The sequence below is a fragment of the Acanthochromis polyacanthus genome, chromosome 11, assembly GCF_021347895.1.
Source record: "Acanthochromis polyacanthus isolate Apoly-LR-REF ecotype Palm Island chromosome 11, KAUST_Apoly_ChrSc, whole genome shotgun sequence".
NCBI classification, from domain to species: Eukaryota; Metazoa; Chordata; class Actinopteri; family Pomacentridae; genus Acanthochromis; species Acanthochromis polyacanthus.
In genome coordinates this window covers 11715305-11733961 of record NC_067123.1, presented here as the reverse complement: position 1 = coordinate 11733961, position 18657 = coordinate 11715305, and the positions used below count along the sequence as shown (strand labels likewise).

The following is an 18657-nucleotide window of genomic DNA, read 5'->3' as shown; positions in this document are numbered from 1 at the left end:
CTTTTTCATGGGTCTTTAGTTTTTTATTCATTTATTAATTTATTTTATTTTCTTATTCCATACCCGTCATACAGTGACAATAAAGGCTTTCTATTCTATTCTATTCTATTCTATTCTATTCTATTCTATTCATCTCAGGAGGGGAAATTCTGATTTTCGCATATCCCCCTCAATCGGGAGCATCAGAGCGAAGGTTCAGCCATGGGACGGTGCCCCTGGAGCAGGAAGGGTCATGAATCTATCGTGAATCTTAAGAAATCTTAAGAAATATGAGTCAGATTTTCTCATCACAGCAGACAATTGTAATTCTAAACTCTCGGAATAAATCAGGTATTACAGCTTTTCTCAGTTGCTTTGGTGCATTTCTCGAATCATCATCGACATTTGCAACACAGCAAGTGCATTTCTCAATACAGTTCATACAAATAGCGAAACATCTCTCAGAAGTAAATATCTGTGTCAGTGAACATGTCATTGCCATCAGAATGACAAGTCCTGGTTCCATTGTGTGTGGATAAGACAGTCAAATTGCTTAGTGATGTTATTAGAACAGTGTACTCTGGAGGGATGTTCTGATGTAAACTATGGCTAAAGTTTTGATGACAATTATTTATGCTTTTACTGTTGTAATTTGTCAACAGACCATGACATTGTGAGACAGAAAGGAAAACAGCGCTGCATAGTACAAGGAAAAAAACAGCAGTAGAAATGTGAACATAGGACATTCTCCTTAGGGAAAACTGTACATGCAGTGCTGTAGGAATTACAGTGCAGTCTTCATACACCTCCTGATGTTCCTGTCTGTTGGACCACAAATTCTGATCTAAATTATGAATATCTTCTCTTGCGTCTTTGAGCAATATCAGAAAGATCCTAACCTTTCACACATTTCCCTTCATAGAGAAATTCAAGATTCACCTGGGAACAGTTCACCATTTCAGGACAGATTTAGAATAAAAGTCCAATGGAAATGTATAGAAATATCTTTGACATATTATGACAACTTGCTCAACCAGTTTGCATATAAAGACTTATGCAAAGACCTAATACCTGAATGTTGTGTGGGATGAGACTATTCAACAGAGATCCATTATAATACATTTTGATCAACATGACAAAAGCAGTTGATAATGTAGGAAACAGCAGAGGATTGAACATAATCATTTGCATGGATGTACCAAAGCATTTGCAACTTGTTCAAAGAAATGAGAAACTGCTTTTTTGATGCGCACAAGTGACACAATGATGTGAAGATTGAACAAGTAGTTCTGAGAATTTCAATTCTGATCTGAGAAATGTACCAAAGCGACTGAGAAAAACTGTATTATTCTGCACCAGCCTTTTAAATTTCACTTGACAATGTTTCTGTAGAGCAGAAATATCCTAATACAGTTAGAAATAAGAAAAGATGACTTTTTATCATCTGATTTTAAGATATTGTTTACATGAAAAGCATTCTGATTTAATTTTGGTCATCTTTATTTTAAACATCTTGTTGATAATTGTTGCACGGGATTTTCTTCTTCATTTAAAATATAACTTATCATGAGTTCTCTCTTTTCAACTTGGACACTGTGATTATGTTTTTGTTTTTTCTCATCAAGGCTGTTTGCAAAAAAAAAACTAGAAAACTGTTTGGATTCATGTCATGTGATAGACAGACAGACAGACAGACAGACAGACAGACAGACAGATAGATAGATAGATAGATAGATAGATAGATAGATAGATAGATAGATAGATAGATAGATAGATAGATAGATAGATAGATAGATAGATCGATCGATCGATCAGGTCTCTTAGTGGTTTAACTTCAGTGCAGCTGTTGATTTAGATCAGTTCCTCTTCAGCTGAGGGAGGTTTTTGTACGACATTGTATCACTGTGTGAACGAGCTGTAACTCTGTTGACAGTAATAAACTCCTGAATCTTCAGCCTGAACTCCACTGATGGTCAAAGTGTAGACAGGATCTGATCCACGTCCACTAAAACGATCCGGAACTCCAGACTGACGAGTTGAAGCTTTATAAATCAGGAGTTTAGGAGCTCCTCCCGGTTTCTGAAGGTACCAGTGCAGCCAGTTACTAATACTTGTACTGCTTCTACATGTGATGGAGACAGTTTGTCCTGGAACAACAGACTGAGATCCAGGAGACTGAGTCAGGATGATTTCTGATGATGAACCTGAAAACATGAAAAAGAGGAGAAGAGTTACTGAGACAAATCCAGCTTGGAGAAAGATGATCAGCATCCAAACACAAGAGGATCATTGGTTGAACATGGACAACAGATGGAAGAAGGTCAGTGCTGCTTGTTTCAGTGTTTCTCCATCACAGCACAACATGATTGTGGTGAAGCTGCTGCATCCTGAAGCAAAGTTTTCAGCAGAGAGTCTCACCCTGAACAAGGAGCCCCAGGGTGGCCAGCAGTAGAGTCAGGGACATCATCATTGTGCTGAGGGCGTGTCAGAGTCTGTGAAAGGTCTGGACAGACTCTGATCAACACTGGCCTCTTAACGTGTGGAGCTCAGAGGCAGGACACATATGCAAACACATTACAGAGCTGATCGTCAGTGGATCAATCACGTCATCAGTTTATTGATCACAAATGAGTTCTGGCAGTTTTTACAGATTTATTCTCTATGAAAACCATTTTTTCTAAAGAAATTTTTGCTTGATAAATTCCTACATCAAGAACACTTACATTGATTTTGACATAATAAAAGCAAAATAATGAAGCCAAATGAATCTGTTTTTAAATTCCTGTCATTGTGTTAAAGTTTGTTTTCATGTGAAGCAGCTGTTTGACTCACTGAGACTGTTTGTGTTGAGTTTGTTTCTTTCAGAGTCAGAGAGCCGTGTCTCTCTACAGTCAGAGGTTTTTGTACGGCGGCTCAATCACTTTGTATCACTGTGGTGGACTTTTGGTGGAGGAACCAGACTGGAATTTGGACGTAAGTTTAAACTGTATTTGATACAAAATACAATAATTTAAAATGTGATTAAATGACCTTTTCTGATGGTTTGAGGGAGAAAAAAAAACTTCCTTACAATATTTCTGTTTTAATTTCTCCTCATGAAGGTTAACTCTGATCAGCTTTGCTCTCATTTCTCTCTGACACAACATTCAAGCTTAAATTGTAGTTAAATTAAATTAATCTATTTTGTAAATTTTGTCACAGAATAATTTTTCCAAATTTCCATTGAAGGAACTGTTATTTCGATGATTTGTTTTATATGAGAAACACTTTCTTCAACAAATATGACACAGACTGTAAAGAAACATTAGAATATAAAAATGTAGAAAATCTCTGATGTCTGTGTTTTTTCCGATATTGTTTCAAATTTAGTTTAAAATCATGTGAACAGTTAAAAAAATGATAGAAAACCATGTGCAGAACTTTTTTTGGTGGTGAGTTGATGTTCTTGTCTTATTTTCATAAGATGATTTAAAGTAATATTTAGTTCAGACGCTTTACAGTTTAAAGTAAAACTTATGAATGTTTTCACATCTGCTGGTTTTATTTCCACTAAATATTTCAAAGCAGTGTTTACTTCATACTGTTTATGATTTAAAGAAAAACTTGTGAATGTTTCCACATGTGCTGCTTTTATTTCCAGAGTATCTGACATATTTGAAAGTGTTGATGATTCTCTGTGTGCTGATGTGCATGAGAGGTTTGTTAAAGGGAAGTGAAACAATGTGTGAGTGAGTGACTGGTGGAGCAGAAAAAGCATCTGACAGAAACTCCTTGAAGGACTAAACCAAGTCTCTAACAGTGAAGGTGTCCAAGTGGCTGCTGTTTGATTGACAGCTGTGTGCTCCCTGTCCTCTAAGCTGATTGGTGTCTCCTAGGTGATGTCCGTCCCTCCCTGACGGTGCTGCCCCCCTCCACAGAGGAGCTGCAGCAGGGGAAGGCCACGCTCATGTGTCTGGCCAACAAGGGCTTCCCCTCAGACTGGAGTCTGTCCTGGAAGGTGGACGGCGGCATCATCAGTAGCAGCTGGGAGGAGAGCAGGAGCCCCGGGGTGCTGCAGGAGGACGGCCTCTACAGCTGGAGCAGCACCCTGAGGCTCCCTGCAGACCAGTGGGGGAAGGTGGGCTCTGTGAGCTGTGAGGCCACCCAGGGCTCCCAGACTCCACTCTCAGAGAAACTGTGGAGAGACCAGTGTTCCCAGTCCTGACCTCACCCACTGGGAACATCACACTAGTTCCACTCTGCTGTTCTCTGTATTTCTCTTTCTGTCGTTGTCTCACTTTTCTATTGCGACTTTATCTTATCATTACTATTGTTCACCTTCAGTGATACTGAGACCTTTTTTGCTTGAAAACAACATACTTTGTCTCTCAGGTTGCAGACTTTATTGTGGATTTTGTCATGAATCTTTATCATGTGGAAACATCACACTGGTTCTGTTCTGATACTGTTCTCTGGTTGCTCTCTGTAACTTTCTCTCTTTCTAAAATCATCCTTATTCTGATGGTTAAAGCATTTTAAAATAATAAAAAATGTATCAAGAAAACAAGTCAATGTTTTTGGTATTCTTTTATTTGGTATGAACATCTTATAGCATCAACATTATTTTGATTATTTGACACAAACCAACAAACCAAAAAAATTAACCATCAATTATTAAAGTTGATCTGTTTTGAACAAGTCTTGAAGCACGTTGTTGTCTCAAAAATCTGAATTATTCTTAGGTTTAAAAGAAAAAGCAGGATGCCATCTGCATGCAGTGATTTGCTTTCTCTCTTTCCAATCTCATTCATGCTGTGATTGCTGCAAGTTAGAAAACATTTTAAAACAACAAAAATGCATCAAATAAACACATCTGTTGACTTTGTTTTTTGTTGTTGTTGTTGTTATAGACACATCATTTAGATAAATAAAACAACCCAAAGTTTAAAAAAAAAATTATCATGAATTTTTACTGTTAAAGATTTTGAATGTTAAAAATGTATTTCATATGTCAGTGTTTAATATACAGTGGGTACGGAAAGTATTCAGACCCCTTGAAATTTTTCACTCTCTGTGTCATTGCAGCCATTTGCCAAAATCAAAAAAGTTCATTTTATTTCTCATTAATGTACACTCAGCACCCCATCTTGACAGAAAAAAACAGAAATGTAGACTTTTTTTGCAAATTAATTAAAAAAGAAAAACTGAAATATCTTCTTCTTCTTCTTCTTCTTCTTCTTTTATTTCAAATCAGTACTGAGGTGCAATCACATGGTTCATACTTTTTACAACAAATAATAATAATATATAGATATAAGTACAAATTTACATTCGTGTGATTTGAAAAGGGGATGGAAGAAGCTTACGCTTATAAGGCTCCAGCCCCTGACATGGTCATAAGTATTCAGACCCTTTGCAGTGACATTCATATTTAACTGACATTCTGTCCATTTCTTCTGATCCTCCTCGAGATGGTTCTGCTTCTTTATTGGAGTCCAGCTGTGGTTAATTAAACTGATTGGACTTGATTAGGAAAGGGACACACCTGTCTATATAAGACCTTACAGCTCACAGTGCATGTCAGAGCAAATGAGAATCATGAGGTGGAAGGAACTGCCCAAGGAGCTCAGAGACAGAATTGTGATAAACAATTAACACATTGTCATTTTTATGGTTTGTGACAATGCTGAAAAAAAATGTAAATGATTAATGCTAACTGTTTTCAGTGTAGAACGTCAATCATATGTTGGTACAATAAATTTTAACTGTAGCTTCATTTAAGAGACAAACTTAGCCTTTTTAAGAGGAGATTCATTTAAAACTGATCAAATAATTTTTAAAAGTTCTGCACTTACCTGTGTGCTGAATTGTGCTATTTAAACATTTGTTGAGAATGTTTATTGAACTAAAAGATGCTCATCATGTTTAATCCCTCGAAGCATCATCGTAACTGTAAGATTTATGACAGCAGACATTTTTCTTGAATTGTTAAGAACTGAAAATAGTTTGTTATTGTATTCTCTCATTTTCAGAAAATAAAGTTATTGGATTTTTGACAGCAATGATGAAATTTTACAAAATGCTTGTGCTGAATGTTTGTACTTCAATTAGCTGTTTTGTTTATCATGTATTGTTGCATTAAAATATTATTCAAGACATAAAAGTCTAAAAAAATGAGGGTTGGTGTTTGATTCTGGTTTTTGGCAAAAAAATTCTTTCATTGAATAAAATGAAAAACGTGAAAAATAATGTGAAGACTGTTACAGTTTTTTTGTATTGTAAAGGGTAAGTTAGTTTGAGTGTTTGTGCTTCAGAGCAGCTGTTGGGTCAGATCAGTTCCTCTTCAGCTGAGGGAGGTTTTTGTACGACGTTGTATCGCTGTGTGAACGGGTAGCTGTAACCACTTTGAGAACAATAATAAACTCCTGAATCTTCAGCCTGAACTCCACTGATGGTCAAAGTAAACTGAGTTCCACTCCCACTCCCACTGAAACGATCCGGAACTCCAGACTGACGATTTGAAGCATAATAAACAAGCAGTTTAGGAGCTTGTCCAGGTTTCTGAAGGTACCAGTGCAGGTAGCTACCAATACTTGTACTGCTTCTACATGTGATGGAGACTCTCTGTCCTGGAACAACAGACTGAGATCCAGGAGACTGAGTCAGGATGATTTCTGATGATGAACCTGAAAAGATGAAAAAGAGGAGAAGGGTTACTGAGACAAATCCAGCTTGGAGAAAGATGATCAGCATCCAAACACAAGAGGATCATTGGTTGAACATGGACAACAGATGGAAGAAGGTCAGTGCTGCTTGTTTCAGTGTTTCTCCATCACAGCACAACATGATTGTGGTGAAGCTGCTGCATCCTGAAGCAAAGTTTTCAGCAGAGAGTCTCACCCTGAACAAGGAGCCCCAGGGTGGCCAGCAGTAGAGTCAGGGACATCATCATTGTGCTGCGGGCGTGTCAGAGTCTGTGAAAGGTCTGGACAGACTCTGATCAACACTGGCCTCTTAACGTGTGGAGCTCAGAGGCAGGACACATATGCAAACACTCAGAGTCAGTCAGCTGCAGCTGTCCTCAACACATCACCAGGCTTCCTCTTCACTGATGGACAAATCACTGACAAAGAGTTGCAAACTAAGATCACTATTATTATGTTCTGTTGGTTTACAGTGTTGATGTGGCTGCATCAATATTAAATAATACGAAGTTCATACGTCAGTTTTATGGTGTAGAAATGGTCAATTTTATATTTCTACATTTTGGTATAAAGAGATTTCAATGCTTGTTCTGTAAACTGAACCTTTGAAATATTCACACAGTGTTTCTGCTGAAAAGCTCAAACAGCAAGAAGAATGACAACGGATCAGATCAGAGATGAACTTTGATATTCAGCTCATTGTTTTCAACCTCATGTCAAGAAAGGCATTAAAACTATAAACTGTATGTTGAATACATGACTTCATCTGAAATGTTTAAATTTAACATCTTTTACATGAGTCATATAAAGATGTTCTTTTTTTAGATCCCATGCTTTCAGAGCAAATGTTAAGTCCCATCAGATTCAAACTGTATTATTAATGTGTGTTCAATCTATACATCCATCCATTCTCTATACACCGCTTTATCCTCACTAGGGTCGCGGGGGGTGCTGGAGCCTATCTCAGCTGACACCATGGACAGGTCGCCAGTCTGTCGCAGGGCTACATATACAGACAAACAATCACACTCACATTCACACCTACGGGCAATTTAGAGTAATCAATTAACCTCAGCATATTTTTGGACTGTGGGAGGAAGCCGAAGTGACTGGAGAAAACCCATGCATGCACAGGGAGAACATGCAAACTCCATGCAGAAAGATCCCAGGCCCAGGCTGGGGATCTTCTTGCTGCAAGGTGAAAGTGCTAACCACTATTCCACTGTGCAGCTCCTGTGTTCACTCTATACATATTATAATAATATACACATTTCTTTTATTCTGACTGATTTTGATGTTGAACAATAATTTTGGTTTGAAGTTTGTTCAGGTAGAAACTGGTTTGAGAATTTTAACAGCAATTGTCAGTTTTTCATTTTTCTTCAAACAACAACATCTATGGACATCTTAAATTCTTTTGTGTAGCACATTGTTCGTAAAATGTTGTTTGAATATCTTTATATATCGAGCTAAATTCCATAATTGCAGAAGTAACATTTCTGTCTGAGCTCAGTTATGGCTGAACAAAAACTTTACACACTCTGGTTCTCATTCAGACAGCAGATACTGAAGTCATACACTGAAGTCTCCCAGAGCACTGGAGCATGGTGCTGCTGATGCAAAGTGTCTCTCTATGGAAATGCTCTGATTGACACAGACTCAATGATGTAGTTGATGCCAAAGTGTATCTACTAAAACTGACTTGAAATGAGTGGAGACTTATGTGATCACTTAATTTGCATTTTATTTTTGGAATTAAAAACATTATTTTATATCAATCTGCTTAACTTTGACATGAAAAAGTCTTTATTTCTCAATTCTTGTCCAAAAACCCAAATTGTATTCATCACGATTCAATGTTCAAAAGCAATGAAAAGGGAAATTTTCCAGTTGTTTTATAGTCATCGTATCTGCATTTGTAAAAGATTGGAGGGTTTTAACCTGATCCAGTCCAGGTATTAACACTTGTGAGTAGAAATGTGAGCATCCGATTGATATTGACTTAAAAAATCAAGGTTGAAAATGTGTGGTTTGTTCTGCTTTAATTTCAAACATGCGTCTTTTTGTTTCCATTAAAATCTTCCTTCTCTCATGATTCTTTTGTTCTCCTAATCATCCAGACCTGATTCCTGTTACTCAGCTGAATCTCCCATCAGAAAACCATGTTACAAACTCTCCTGAATTTTCTGTTCATCTCTGAGATTCATCATCATTTATTTGGTGTTATTCATTATTTTAGAGCTGAGTCTTTGTCTGCAGATTGATGGCAACAGATGTGTTTAGTTAATGTGGATTTTGTTTACTTAAGCCAACATGGAGGATAATCCTAAAGCAACTGAGGAGTGGGATCATTTACACCAAGATGTCTGAGACTGGATGGACACATGCTGGTTCCATGAATAAAGTATGAATCAAATGCATTTCTTGGGTTTTGTGTGTCACGCATAAATGAACTAGTGTATTTATTTTAGCAGTAAAAATAAATTGATGCATATAGAATAGATGTAACTATATCACAGATTTTTCTTTTCTTTTTTGGCTGTTTAATTCTTGTTGATATTGAGATTTCTTTCTCTCATAAAATAATTGAATTTATTTAAAATCCTGTTTTGTGAGATGTGATTAAACCACATTTGTTTGGAGAATTTTTGATCATAAAAGGTTCTGATGCTGATCTTTCTCATCAGTTTATTTAACAGGATACAGCTGAGATAACTGTGGGTGTGAAACTTACTTTAAATCATGATCCAGCTTTATCTTTCTTACTCTTTCAGGTTGACTCCTGTTGACTTTTTGTGAAAGCAGAACATGAGATTAAAATGAGATATGAACAGGTGGTGAGAAGCTGTCATGGAATGAGTCATTTAACGTCCAACAGAAGAAATGAAATGTTCAACCAACTTCATGATGTGTGTTCAGTGAAGTGTGAGTCTCAGTTCAGTTTCTGTTCAGTCTGACTGAGGGAGGTTTTTGTATGACGGTTTCTCACTGTGTGAATGAATACTGACTGTTGATGTCGAATTCACCCATACAATAATAAACTGCAGCATCTTCAGCCTGAACTCCACTGATGGTCAAAGTGAAGTCTGTGTTTGATCCGCTGCCAGAAAATCGATCTGAAATCCCAGAAACTTTACGATTACCATAGTTGATAAGCAGTTTGGGAGGTTCTCCATCTTTCTGTTGGTACCAGAATTGTCCTTCTCCATCATCTACCCTGTGACTGGTCTGACATCTGATTTTAACGGAGCCTCCCAGAGCAGAACTCACTGATCCAGGCTGAGTCACTGTGGCCTGACCTCTGGACTCTGAGGATACAGAGACACAAACAGAAAGCAGAGTCATGGTTTTGTGGGCTTCATTTAAGAGGGATTAATGTTGACAGAGGAGTTTGATTCTCTGGACTTTACCTGTGAAGCAGCAGCAGAGGAGAGTCCAGATGAAGATGAAAGTCATGTTTTTGATGAGGAGGATTTCTGTGTCTTCTGTTGTCATGGAGGACAGCTGTCAGTCATCCAGTGTTCAAGTGTCAGGACTATAAAGTCTCCCAGAGCACTGGAGCATGGTGCTGCTGATGCAAAGTGTCTCTCTATGGAAATGCTCTGACTGACTCCAACAGGAACTTGGATCAATCTGAGGATGCAGGTTATCAGTGGATCAATAACTTTATCAGAGTATTGATCAGGAAAGTGTCAGTGATCATTTGTATACGTCTATGGACTTTTCTGACAAAAGTTTCTATTTATTTTCCTTAAACTGTGATGAAATACATCTACTTTGGGACACATTTTATTTAAATTACCAATTTTTAAATAAATCTTTAATATTAAGGACAAAAAATTTCTTCTTTTACAGTTTTTGTGTTTATTTTGCTGCAGTGCAGAATCTTTACACAAACGTGTTCATGCATCATGTCTCTATGTCTATTAAATTTATTCACATATAAGAATTTTAGTTCACAATACAGCTGGAAAATTGAATTGTTATTTTTAAATTTCTAAATTTTTCTGACACTTTAACTTTTGTTTTTCAGAAAAACTGTGAATGTTGTGTTGAGTTTGTTTGTTTCAGAGTCAGAGAGCCGTGTCTCTCTACAGTCAGAGGTTTTTGTACGGCGGTTCAATCAGTTTGTATCACTGTGGTACACGTTTGGTGGAGGAACCAGACTGGAGGTTAACTGTAAGTACATTTCACTTGTTAAATATTAGAAATTCTGTATTTATTAAACTTTCTTTCATAACCATTGACATTTTCAAAACATTTTAGCTGGAAAAAGTCATTTTTTTTACCATTTCAGTGATTTTGAATTGATGTCATTTGGTTTTCAGACTAAACTCTTCTTCAGTTCAATGTTTTGTCTGAGCGGAAACTAAGTTTGAAAAATTTTAAGATTTCAAAAATTTCTCTCTGAAGTAAATTTTTTAAGCTTCAGTCTAATTACCTGACAAAACATTTCTCATCACTTTATTGGATCTCTATGAATGACTTGAATTTGTCAGATCTGTTGTGTCACAAATGAAAATGTTTTTAAACCTCAGAATTATATCTAATGTCTGAGTGTGATTTGTTTGATAAGTTTTGAAATGTGATTCAATGTTTAACAACGTTTCTTGACTGAACAACAGAAACACATCATCCGGGGTTTTTTTGTTCGTTTTAGATTTAAATGCTGACAAACAATGAAAATCTGATATTTTTCACATTGATTCTCATGTTTTTCATTGTAAAAACTAAGAATAAATTTTTGAAGCTTGAAAATGAAAACTACAGAGAAACAAAATGTCACTTTAACATTTTTATCTTTCGTACTGAAACCTGTCTGTTGTCGTGGTTCATCAGTGATGCCTGTCTGTTGCCATGGTTACTGATCTGAGAGAGAAGTGAAACTCTGAAGAGAAGTTTGATCCAAACTCCCAGTTTGTCTAAAATGTGTTCTCTCTCTGCAGTGGGTGATGTCCGTCCCTCCCTGACGGTGCTGCCCCCCTCCACAGAGGAGCTGCAGCAGGGGAAGGCCACGCTCATGTGTCTGGCCAACAAGGGCTTCCCCTCAGACTGGAGTCTGTCCTGGAAGGTGGACGGCAGCAGCAGCAGCAGCAGCAGCAGCTGGGAGGAGAGCAGGAGCCCCGGGGTGCTGCAGGAGGACGGCCTCTACAGCTGGAGCAGCACCCTGAGGCTCCCTGCAGACCAGTGGAGGAAGGTGGGCTCTGTGAGCTGTGAGGCCACCCAGGGCTCCCAGACTCCACTCTCAGAGACACTGAGGAGAGACCAGTGTTCCCAGTCCTGACCTCACCCACTGGGAACATCACACTGGTTCTGTTCTGTTGCTGTTCTCTGGTTGTTCTTTGTAACTTTCTGTCTTTCTAATATCAACCTCATTTTTATGGTCAAAGCATTTTAAAATAATAAAAATGTATCAAGAAAACAAATCAAATTTTTTGGTATTCTTTTGTTTGGTATGAAAATCTTACAGAATTAAAAGTATTTAGATTCACTGACACAAACCCCTGCGACCCCAGTGAGGATAAAGCGGTATATAGAGAATGGATGGATGACACAAACCCACAAGAAAAACAATGTTACCGTTAATTATTAAAGTTGAACTTTTTTGAATAAATGTAAAGTAAAGTGAGTTGTTGTCTAAATAATCTGAATTATTATTCGGTTTGAAAAGTAAAAGCAGGATGTTCTCTGCATAAAGTGATTACTTTTCTGTCCTTTCAATCCCGTTCATTTTCATTTGCTGCAAGATAGAAAATACTTTAAACAATAAAAATGTATCCGATACACACATCTGCTGGCTTCTGTTTGTTGTTGTTACTTACATCTTATTTAGATCATTCAAACAACCCAAAGCAAAAAAATATCCACAAACCTTTTATCATAAATTTTAAATGTCACAAAATTTGAATGTTCAACACAGTATGTCATATATCAAAGTTAGCTACAGATCAGTTAATGTCAACTAATGTAAAGGTCACTTCAGTGAAAACTCATTTAATGATGTACTTGTGCTAATTATCAGATCTTGAAGCAGATTTCAGTCTCAAAACTGACTATAATCTTTAGATGTCAAAAGATAAAGCAGAATGTCATCTACATAAAGTGACTGAAAAAGGAAATTAATGAAGTATTTAAAACTAACCCAGAGAATCACTTTAAATAATTTACACATTGTCATTTTTATGGTTTCTAAAATTGTTGATAAAGTGTCAAATGATTTATGTTATCTGTTTTCAGTGTGGAACGTCTATCATATGTTGCTGCAACAACTTTTAACTGTAAATTCATTTGATACACATTTTGGCTTTTTATCAGGAGATTCATTTAAAATTGATGAAAGAAAAAACATTAAAAGTTCTGCACTTATCTGTGTGCTGAATTGTGCTATTTAAACATTTGCTGAGGATGTTTATTAAACTAAAAGATGCTCATCATGTTTAATTCCTTGAAGCATCATTGTAACTGTAAGATTTATAACAGCAGACAGTTTTCTTGTGTTGTCAAGAACTGAAAATAGTTTGTTATTTTATTCTCTCAGTTTCAGAAAATAAAGTTTTTGGCTTTTTAAAAGCAACAACCATATGTAATAGAATACTAATATTGAATGTTTGCACTTCCATTTGCTGTTTTGTTGACCAGGTCTTGTAGCATTAAAACATTATTGAAGGCATAAAGGTCTTAAATAATGAGGGTCTGTGTTTGGATCTGGTTTTTGACAAAAATATTTTGACTGTATAAAATGGACAATGTGAAAAATAATGTGAAAAATGCTACAGTTGTGTTGTATTGTAAAGGGTAAATTAATCTGAGTGTTTGTGCTTTTGAGCAGCTGTTGATTCACATCAGTTCCTCTTCAGCTGAGGGAGGTTTTTGTACGACGTTGTATCACTGTGTGAACGAGCTGGAACTCTGCTGACAATAATAAACTCCTGAATCTTCAGCCTGAACTCCACTGATGGTCAGAGTAAACTGAGTTCCAGATCCACTTCCACTGAAACGATCAGAGACTCCAGACTGACGATTTGAAGCATAAGAAACTAGTAGTTGAGGAGCTTCTCCAGGTTTCTGAAGGTACCAGTGTAGGCTGCTACTAATACTTGTACTGCTTCTACATGTGATGGAGACTCTCTGTCCTGAAACAACAGACTGAGATCCAGGAGACTGAGTCAGGATGATTTCTGATGATGAACCTGAAAACATGAAAAAGAGAAGAAAGATTACTGAGACAAATCCAGCTTGGAGAAAGATGATCAGCATCCAAACACAAGAGGATCATTGGTTGAACATGGACAACAGATGGAAGAAGGTCAGTGCTGCTTGTTTCAGTGTTTCTCCATCACAGCACAACATGATTGTGGTGAAGCTGCTGCATCCTGAAGCAAAGTTTTCAGCAGAGAGTCTCACCCTGAACAAGGAGCCCCAGGGTGGCCAGCAGTAGAGTCAGGGACATCATCATTGTGCTGCGGGCGTGTCAGAGTCTGTGAAAGGTCTGGACAGACTCTGATCAACACTGGCCTCTTAACGTGTGGAGCTCAGAGGCAGGACACATATGCAAACACTCAGAGTCAGTCATCTGCAGCTGTCCTCAACACATCACCAGGTTTCCTACTCATCAGTCATTCATTATACTACATACACTTATAAAGACCAATGATGTCATGGCAGTCTTGAGTTTCCAGTGACTCCTATAACTCTATTTTCCCATCATGTAATCTTTCAAACACGTGTCTATGTCACAAAAAACAATAATGAGTTCTATTTATTTTATAGATGTATTATACATCTTTGGAAACAGGCGTTTACAAGTTTCTGGTTTTATCTTTGACCTCCTCTTGACAGAATTAGTGCAGTAAAAGTAAATTTGTTGTTTTTCTGACACAGACTTATTTCATCATCACAGTCCACAGTTTCTTGTTAGGGTTTAAGTCAGGACTTTGAGGAGGGCAGCCTAAAACCTTAATTTTAGTCTGATTCAACCCTTTCTTTATCATTTTTGCTGTGTTTGAGGTCATTGTCTTATTTGGAACGCCCACCTGCATCCAAGATCCCACCATCTGGCTCACTGTTTTAGTATTTTTACCTGAAGAATGTGGAGGTAATCTACCTTCTTCATTATTCTATTTACTTTGTGTAAAGTACCAGTTCCACTGGCAGTGAACAATCCCAAAGCATAATACTGCTACCACCATGCTTGATGGTAGGTTTGGTGTTCTTGCAGTAAAATGTCTCATTTTCTCACTTCCAAACATATTTCTTCTTATTGTAGCCAAACAGCTCAGTTTTTGCTCCATATGACTTTCCTCTTGACAATGTTTTCATCGTCTATGTGATCAGCAGCAAACTTCAGTCAAGTTTTAAGGTGTTTCTTCTGGATAAAAGTCCTGTGTCATGCATGGCATCCTCTGAGTCCATGGTGATTTAAAACACACTTGACTTGACTTCTAGTTTATGCAGTTCATGTTTGATAATCAAAACTATAGAAGCTGCTCTGTATCTGAATGAAACTACATAACCTTCCTGAGCAGATGGAATCTGTTCAACTTTCAGGAACCTTTTATAATTTTAAAGTGAACATGGAAACAAAAAATCTCATTGATCCTCAGAGAGAATAAAATGTGAACATTTCATTGAAAACTGAGATTTAATCTGTTGAGGAAGATGAATGAAACGTCTCCGATTGCTGTTTCCAGGATCAATAATGAGCTTATTATCTCAGAGTCTTCAAGGTTTTGCTTCTGTATAATTAAATCATGCACATCACTTGTGTGTTTTTCTGTTCATAATTAGCAGTGTTGGGCAGTAACGTCCCTACAAATAGCGTCATTAGTAGTTTAACTACATTTTTCTGTAACAACGTGATAGCGTCTTTGTTTACAAAATCAAAAAACGTTTCAACAGCTTCGCTGATCTTTTGGTCATGTAGCGCGGTAGCGAATGCAAAAAGCTACATTAAAAATGATGAATGTTAAACTGCTTGAAGCGGAGCTTTCTGCTCTGCTGCAGTCTCATCTCACACTTTTAAGGATCAGACAGTGACATCCTCTCCAAACGCCGACATGTCTGTGTCGACCAATAGAAGCGGAGGAACTGTTGATGTCGTCATTCAACAATCCCTTCCTGCGACTCAGTGGATCCAAACACACACAGAATCTCGCTTCAGTTCACTGAGAGATGTCAGAGAAGGAGGGAGAAGACGAGGAGCTACCGAAGGAGTCAGAGTCACCGTGGCCCTACCTAAATAGTTATATGAGTTTTTGTGAAAAAACGGAGAAAAGTAGCCTAGCCGTGCTAGACAACCCACGGCAACGAATTTAATTCTCTGCCAGGGTGGGTCTAGTTACCCTCCATAAGGCTCGAGGCTGGATTCTCCTAAAACTGGCCGGACCAATCACCATGAAGTGTAGAGTCAGAAGGCGGGCATAACGAAGTGACGACAGAGGCGCGATGATTCTGACAGAAACAACCAGTGCACAATAAACAGTTATCTTTCGACTCGGCTTTGGCCACAGCCCTTAAAGATTTGAAGCTAAAATTCAACTTGAAAGATAAACAAAGGACGGCACTGAAGTGTTTCATTGAGAAGAAAGATGTATTTGGACTTATGCCGACGGGATATGGCAAATCCTTAATATACCAGTTGGCTCCGCTGGTTGGGAAGCTAATGGGACTTTGCCACAATCCGCCGGTGCTCTCGGAACTACGTCAGCCTATTCGTTGCGTTGATTGGTTGTATACCTACCCAATTGCTGCAGAGGGATTTGATAGACAACCTTTAAGCCCGCCTCCCTCCCTGTCGAGCTTCCCTAGACCCTTGTGCCGTCAGAAACATGGGTGTAGCGTGGCTAGGCTAGGAGAAAAGTTGTTTTCAGATGCCTACTGTGCCAGCCCAAGGCAAAGTTTCTGTCAACTTCAAAGACGTCAAATACAAATATGAGAACCCATATACAGGTGACTACCGAATATGCACAACCAGCAGCAATTAGCTAACCACCACATGTCAACCGCAGTATAAGATGCACACACAAACGAGCTACTTTTCAACATCTAAAATTCGCGTGGCAGTAAATTAATTAAATGAAGCGTAAGGCTGTGGTGGCAGTGTGTGAATATGTATAAATTGGGGGATTAAATAATTAAACTGATACATATAGGAGGGAAGAGGTATGGGAGAAAACGAGGTAACAGTAAAACCAAAATCTGTCTTCTTCAGTATTACTGTTAACACTAATGAGCAAATGGCTGAAAAAAATAACAGAAAGGGTAACAGAAGTGATGGCATAAATGATTAAATATCTTAATCTTAGACTCAAGACCAAAATTGAGTTAAGTAGTAGTGGATACAGCACTTTGGGAAAGCATTGAATGATTTTACATAGATATTAGACTTAAAAAATAAAACTTGATTTAATACCCAACGTGAATACCCAAATTATGTATAAAATTGTCTGACTATAATATTGGCTTGCTTTATGTGGAAATGATATCAAATGTAACCTATTATACCCTCCAATGTAAGTGGTGTGTTAATATAAGCTACTGCAACTTAATTATCAGATACATTATGTCTGCAATACAAACTAAAAAGAAAATCAAAACAATGATTTCGAATGTAAAAAGGTTGATTCATTTTAAATATAGCTCCACATATTCCTCAGTGTATCAACTTACTAAGTTTGGAGCACTGAGAACAAAAATGATGGTTTAATAATAAACAAATCAGCATTTTCTTGTCTCCGTTTGACTGACTTCATTAGTCCCTGAAATTTTTTGGTAAGAAAAAAAAGTAACTTGAATGTATTAAGCTACTTTGGTCGTACTGCTGTAGCATAGCTTGCTACATTTCTGTGGGTCATAGCTTCAGTGTAGTAAAGCTTGATTTAACACTGAGTAGCTGGTAGCTTAGCTCATTATAGTTTCCAAGTAGCTTGCCCAACACTGATAATTAGACCTTAATATTGAGTTTTTCTTCACAAAATGTAGGTTCATATATTAAAAATAATTTGTGGTAGTATTGGGAGATGTACAGGTTATTTTAAGTTGTTCCATTTTTGATGATTAAAGTTTCTGATGATGATCTGTGTCATCATGCTTTCTTTAAACTGAACACAGTTAAGAAAATTGTGATCAAGTGTGAGGCTGAGGTCAAAGGTCATCACAGATCTTTTTTTTTTTATCAGTAACTGTCCCACATTTGCTCCTTTTGTTCTTTTGAAAATCAATTATTACAATGAGAACAAAATGGAATATGAATGGATTGTGAAAAGATGGAATGAAAAAACTTTGTTGATTTGCAGTTAAAATTGCTTGATCAAATTGTGTGTGTGTTCAGTGGAGTGTGAGTTTCTGTTCAGTCTGACTGAGGGAGGTTTTTGTACGACGGTTTTTCACTGTGTGAACATCCACTGACTGTTGATGTTGTGTATCTTCAGCCTGAACTCCACTGATGCTCAGAGTGAAGTCTGTGTTTGATCCGCTGCCTGAAAAACGATCTGGAATCCCAGATTTTCGTTCATCTGCCCTGGAAATGAGCAGTTTCGGAACTCCTCCATCTCTCTGTTGATACCAGTGCAGATAGTGCTTCCCGCTAGAAGTACCTACATGAACCTTTGGATTGACTGTACATCTGATGGTGACAGAGCCTCCCAGAGCAGAACTCACTGATCCAGGTTGAGTCACTGTGATCTGACCTCTGGACTCTGAGGATACAGAGACACAAACAGAAAGCAGAGTCATGGTTTTGTGGGCTTCATTTTGAGATGGATTAATGTTGATAGAGGAGTTTGATTGTCTGGACTTTACCTGTGAAGCAGCAGCAGAGGAGAGTCCAGATGAAGATGAAAGTCATGTTTTTGATGAGGAGGATTTCTGTCTTCTGTTGTCATGGAGGACAACTGTCAGTCATCCAGTGTTCAAGTGTCAGGACTATAAAGTCTCCCAGAGCACTGGAGCATGGTGCTGCTGATGCAAAGTGTCTCTCTATGGAAATGCTCTGACT

At 37.7% G+C, this 18657-nt stretch overlaps 1 protein-coding gene and 1 gene segment (V, D, J or C); one reads left to right on the top strand and one right to left on the bottom strand.

The window, feature by feature from the left end:
• Nucleotides 1–9629: 9629 nt before the first annotated feature.
• Nucleotides 9630–18637, bottom strand: LOC110945273 (uncharacterized). Its single transcript, XM_051955552.1, has 6 exons — nt 18462–18637; nt 18020–18358; nt 13788–13852; nt 11472–11765; nt 10073–10160; nt 9630–9970 (listed from the first exon to the last, which is right to left on the bottom strand). The coding sequence occupies exons 1-6, from the start codon at nt 18505–18507 to the stop codon at nt 9648–9650; spliced, it is 1155 nt and encodes a 384-aa protein (XP_051811512.1). The 5' UTR covers nt 18508–18637; the 3' UTR covers nt 9630–9647.
• On the top strand, nt 10772–12286 carry LOC127536240 (Ig kappa-b4 chain C region-like). The segment is given in 2 exon segments: nt 10772–10841; nt 11609–12286. A coding segment is annotated over 1 exon segment (264 nt).
• Nucleotides 18638–18657: the final 20 nt, after the last annotated feature.